Source organism: Pelophylax lessonae (genome assembly GCF_965119305.1).
Source record: "Pelophylax lessonae genome assembly, chromosome: 2".
In the NCBI taxonomy this organism is placed as follows: domain Eukaryota; kingdom Metazoa; phylum Chordata; class Amphibia; order Anura; family Ranidae; genus Pelophylax; species Pelophylax lessonae.
Genome location: NC_138769.1, coordinates 128669929 through 128675928, shown reverse-complemented (window position 1 = coordinate 128675928; position 6000 = coordinate 128669929). Strand labels below are relative to the sequence as shown.

Below are 6000 nucleotides of genomic sequence, written 5' to 3'. Positions count from 1 at the left end.
CCTGATACGAATGTATATAGTCAGCAATAAACATCGATAGGCAATTTGTAAGAATTTTGGTGAACAATTTCAGGTCGTATTAATTAAAGTTATTATGGGCCGATAGTTGGCTACATCACTGTGGTCTTTGTGGGGTTTAGGGGTAAGGGTAATAAATGCTCTATTTGAGTCAGCGTCTATTGGGTCACCCTGTTGAATGGTTTTGAAAAATTGTGTTAAGGTAGGGGCCAGTAAAGAAGCTAATTTTTTGTAAAAAAGGGTTGTAAATCCGTCCGGGCCTGGTACTCTGCCCAAGGGGGCTTATTTGAAGGCAGCCAACACCTCCTCCATTGTGATTTCCCTTTCTAGGATGTCTCTATATTCATCAGTAAGGGTCAGAATGGGTAGCTGGTCGACAAAATCTTCGAACTCCAATTGGGCAGTGTCGCCCTTGTCACCATATAAATTTTCATCGTATGTTTGAAATGATTGTAGCACCAGTTTAGGATTTTGGGTATAGGAGCCATCAGATTTCCTGAGTTTGGGATTTTGAGGGGGGCATCTGGGAGCCAGTTTTATCGCTAGGAGTTTGCCTGGTTTATCAGCTTGTGAGTAAAGCCTCGTACACACGCGTTGGAAAATCGGCAGGGAATTTTTGTCCGACGACCGATCCGCCGATTTTCGGCTTGTTAGTATGATGCTTCCGACTCCGACTTTTCGGCTGAAAAAAATCTGGTGTGCAGGCTATAAAATTTTTGTCCACTGTCAAAACACGTCCGATTTTCGTGCAGTCAGTACAGATTTCGACAGGGAAAAATCTTATGAGCAAGACTGGGCATGCTCAGAGAAGAAAGAACACAAAGAAAGCAAACCAACACATGACATCACTTCTGAAGTAGAATTCTGTCGGTCGACAAAGTCCAGTGCAGTCTAGAGCACATTCCAACCAACAAAACACAACTCTGGACAAAAGACGGACGACCGGTCGGCGGATATTCGTTACGTGTGTACTAGGCTTTAAACTTGGCTTGTGTCCAGCGTAATTGTTTTTCCGCCTTAGTAGTAAGGCATGCATTTAATTCCAGTCGGGCGGCCTCGATCTGACCACGTAAATCTGTCTGGGGGTTGCGTTTGTGTTTTTTAATGAGGGCTCTTAGGTTGTCCTCTTTTTGTTTTAGCAAAGCATTATAATGTTTTTTGTATCTATCGGCCAATTTAATTAAAATACCCCTAATTGTGATCTTGTGAGCGGCCCAGGTGCACAAGGGGGTGTATGTGCTGGATCATTCAGGGAGAAGAACTCCTTTAGAGCCATCTTGATATCAAGGCCAATAGCCAGATCGCTGAGTTGAGATTTATTCAGCTGCCAGGTACGGGAGGATACTGAACTTTGCAAAGAAGAGAAGAGGGCTACTACCGGGGAGTGATGTGACCAGAGGGTCTCCAAAATCTTTGAAGACGTGCATAGAGGTAGAGACCTCATGGTTGTGAAGATGTGGTCTATCCGAGAATACGTCAAATGGACATGAGAGTAATAAGTAAAATCGCATTTTGTAGTATTGAATTCTCACCAAATGTCCACTAAATCCCTATCATGCAAGAGCTTCACAAATTTAGTGCCCAGTCGCGTAGGCTTCACCATTGTTTTTATCCAATGATGAATCTAATGCGATATTGGAGTCCCCACCCATTATTAAAGTTCCTTCAAAGAGGGAGGACAGTTTTTGGAGTAGATTTTTAAAAAAAGAGGAACTGGTCCCTATTCGGAGCATAATAAGTGAGTAGTGTCTCTAGACCTACTAGATCCTCTAAATCTCCCTTAACCATAAGGTAATGTTGTGTCATTTTAGTCTTAGCACGAGAGATTTGCATTTTATCTCCTGATTGGGCGTCATTCACAGCTGCTCCAGTTTTAATAAATTCCCCTCAGTGTGGTTCAGTCTGGATTCTGAAAAAAATGACAACGGAAATGCTGGTGTGAAAGGGCCCTTACATCAAGAGACTGTATAGAGATGCAGTGCACAGTGCATGAACTGTGATCTGTGGCATAGCTCCCAACTGTCTCTGATTTCGAGGGACTGTCCCTCATTCTGAACAAAGTCCCTCTGTCCCTCTTTCCTCCCTCATTTGTCCCTCATTTTGGTCTGATCTATATACAGGCAGGCCCCGGGAAACAAACATTCGACTTACAAATGTCTCCTACTTACAAATGGAGGGAGACAACAGGAAGTGAGGAGAAATCTCCCCCTAGGAAGGGAAATTCACTCCTGTAAGAGTTATTATGGGAAAAAGGTGTCTCCACTGAAGCTTTATCACCAGTCCTTGTTTCCCTAACAACACAAAATGTTCAAAATCCAATTGTTATAGGGACAGAAAGTGAGGTGAAATCTTTTGAACAGGGGTACAGACAGCAAAACAAATGGTACAGGGGTTTTAACCCTTCCCTATGCTATCCAAAAACCTTAAACATTCTTTTTTTTGGTTCCGACTTACATACAAATTCAATTTAAGAACAAACCTATCTTGTTTGTAACCCGGATACCAGAGTTGCCACCTCATCCCTTTAAACCAGGAAACCCATTAATTACACAGTGCCTTATGTGCATTATATTAGCCTCAGAACTTGTGTAATTATTATGTGTCCTGGTTTAAAGGGATTATGTGGCAACCCTACAGGGGACTGCCTGTAGTTGTATGTAAAATGCACTTTTTATCTATCAAAAAGTGTTTCCCAGTGCTAAACCTTTCATCCAAATTGTTGCATCTGTAAATGTCAAAAGCCAGGAATAGTAGTGGTAAAAAAAAGCACTCGTGGGTTTATTAAATATTTTTTTTTTTGTACAATTCTCCTTTAACCACTTATGGGCCGTCATGTTTTACCCCCTTAATGACCAGGCTATTTTTTGCGATTCGTCACTGCGTTAATTTAACTGACAAGTGCGACGCTGTACCCAAAAAAAATTGATGTCCTTTTTTTCCCACAAATACATTTTTCTTTTGGTGGTATTTGATCACCTCTGTGATTTTTATTTTTTGCGCTATAAACAAAAAAAAAAAGAGCGACAATTCTGAAAAAAAAAAACATTTTTTTTTTTACTTTCTGCTATATAACATTTCCAATAAAAAAAAAATGTAAAAATCTAATTTTTTCATCATTTTAGGTCAATATGTATTCTGCTACATATTTTTGGTAAAAAAACCCAATAAGGCCCCGTTCACACTGGGGCGATCCGACTTCCCGGGGCGACCTGTGAAGTCGCGGCCGGCACGGACTTCATAACACTGAAGTCAATGCAGGTCGCTCCAGGTCGCCCCAAAGAAGCTCCGGACCCTTTTTCTAAGTCGGAGCGACTTGTGTCGCTCCTATTAGAACGGGTCCACAGCTTCTCTATGCCAGGCGACCTACGGCGACCTGTCAGGCAACCAGGTCGCCTGACAGGTCGCCCCAGTGTGAACGGGGGCTAAGTGTATATTGATTGGTTTGCACAAAAGTTGCATCTACAAACTAGGAGAGAGATTTATGTCCTTTTTATTTACTTTTATTTTTTTACCAGTAATGGCGGCGGTCAGCGATTTTTAGCAGGACTGCGACATTGCCGCGGACAGATCGGACACGTAACTGACATTTTTGACACTTTTGGAGAGACCAATGACATTACTACAGTAATCAGTGCTAAAAATATGCATTGTTACTGTAAAAATGACACTGGCAGGGAGGGGTTTACACCAGGGGCGATCAAAGGGTTGAATGTGTCCCTAGGGGGTGCTTTCTAACTGTGTAGGGGATAGGCTTGCTGCATGAACACAGAGACTTGGGTTCCTTAATAAGAGGAACACAGTATCCCTGTGTTCATTAATGACAGAACAGTCTCTGTCTCCATGGGGAGCGTTCGCGGGTGCCCAGCGGACATCACAGCCGCCGGACCCACTTATTAGCTCCCCCTGTAGCCAATTGGCACATGCATGCACTTCCAGCAGGGGATCCTTGTTCATAAAATGGAAAACCATGCATTTTAAAGCACATTTGAAGAGTTTATTATAGATAAGATAGATATGAAAGCATAAAGGGCTTAAGATATATATATATATATATATATATATATATATATATATATATATATATAGTATACATATATAATTTAAGCAAATTCCGGTTAAAAACGGTAAAAGTGCGGACATGGTACAGGAGGTGGTCGTAGGCTGTGTGGGCATGATACAGGAGATGCAGAGGCTGTGGGCATGGTACAGGAGATGTAGGGGCTGCGGACATGGTACAGGAGATGTAGGGGCTGCGGACATAGTACAGGAGAGGCAGGGGCTGCGCATATGGTACAGGAGATGTGGAGGCTGCGGGCATGGTACAGGAGATGCAGGGGCTGCGGGCATGGTACAGAATGATGTCAGAGGCTGCAGATATGGTACAGGAGATGTGGAGGCTGCGGGCATGGTACAGGAGATGCTGGGCTGCGGGCATAATACAGGAGATGTAGTGCTGCGGCAAGGTACAGGAGATGCAGTGCTGCGGGCATGGTACAGGAGATGCAGTGCTGCGGGCATGGTACAGGAGATGCAGTGCTGCGGGCATGGTACAGAATGACGTCAGAGGCTGCAGATATGGTACAGGAGATGTGGAGGCTGCGGGCATGGTACAGGAGATGCTGGGCTGCGGGCATAATACAGGAGATGTAGTGCTGCGGCAAGGTACAGGAGATGCAGTGCTGCGGGCATGGTACAGGAGATGCAGTGCTGTGGGCATGGTACAGGAGATGCAGTGCTGCGGGCATGGTACAGGAGATGGATGCAGTGCTGCGGGCATGGTACAGGAGATGCAGGAGCTGAGGAGGGGTCGTACTTACCTATCGGTGAGGCGCCTTACATTTGAAAATCACATCACTGCGCATGTGCCGTCTGCCTGAGAATGGCCGAGCGTGTACGTGTGCGGGTGCTGCTGACGTTCAGGCAGCCCCAGGGCAGGGGGACTATATACAGATATTTATTATAGGTCAACTCTTATATACAGATCTTTATTTTGCACAGACATTTACTATATACAGATCTTTATTACAGGAGACAACTCTATTATTTACAGATCTTTATTATATACAGATGTTTCTTTTATACAGATCTTTATTACGGGACAAATCTTTATTATATACAGAGCTTTATCGTATACAGATCTTTATTATATACCGATGTTTATTAAAGGGCAACTCTTTTTTATATACAGATCTTTATTATAGGACTATTTATTATTTACAGATCTTTTTATAGGACAACTCTTTATTATATACAGATCTTTATTATATACAGATCTTTATTACAGGACAACTCTGTATTATATATTATTATTATACAGAATTTATATGGCGCCAACAGTTTATGCACTAAAAAGGGGACAGCACAATTTACAATACAGTTCAGTAGAGAAGGAATAGGGGGAATATACAGATCTTTATTATAGGACAACTCTTTTTTATATACAGATGTTTATTATAGGACAACTCTTTATTATATACAGATCTTTATTATAGGACAACTCTTTATTATATACAGATCTTTCTTCTACAGTCACCGAGACCCGAACCCAACCCACACTGTGCCCACTCACTCAGAGGGAGTAGCGGGCCCCAGTAGTCATGTGACCCTGACCCGCTCCAATCACAGCTCCCCTCCGCGATAGCAGAGGCTTTGCAGCTGTTTGTCCCCCCGGAGCCGCCGTAGGCTTTGTCGGAACTGTTTCCATGGAAACGGAGGGAAGTTTGTGCCCGGGGTCTGCAAGATGGAGAAATACCAGAGAATCCGGGTGGTCGGCCGAGGGGCATTTGGGTGAGCTTGTTAGGGTGTAGGAGGGTTGTCCTCGGGAACACAGCGTGGGGAGAATGAAGGGCATTAGTCATGACTTGTCCAGCCGTTGTGGAACTACTAGTCCCAGCATGCTCGGTGTGGGGGTGACCTTTCCTGTCAGAACTCCCACCTATCCACACTCACCCCCTTCTCTTCTCTTTTATATGTATTATGTAA

General features: G+C 43.5%; 1 protein-coding gene across 1 annotated transcript in view; it reads left to right on the top strand.

Annotated features, from left to right (window-relative positions):
- The first annotated feature begins 5692 nt into the window (after positions 1–5692).
- Positions 5693–6000, top strand: part of NEK8 (NIMA related kinase 8) — a 112949-nt gene continuing 112641 nt past the window's right edge. Inside the window, exon 1 of the mRNA XM_082246900.1 lies at positions 5693–5805. Coding sequence (XP_082103026.1) covers positions 5759–5805 — 47 coding nt within the window. The 5' untranslated portion in view covers positions 5693–5758. The remainder of the gene's footprint in view (positions 5806–6000) is intronic.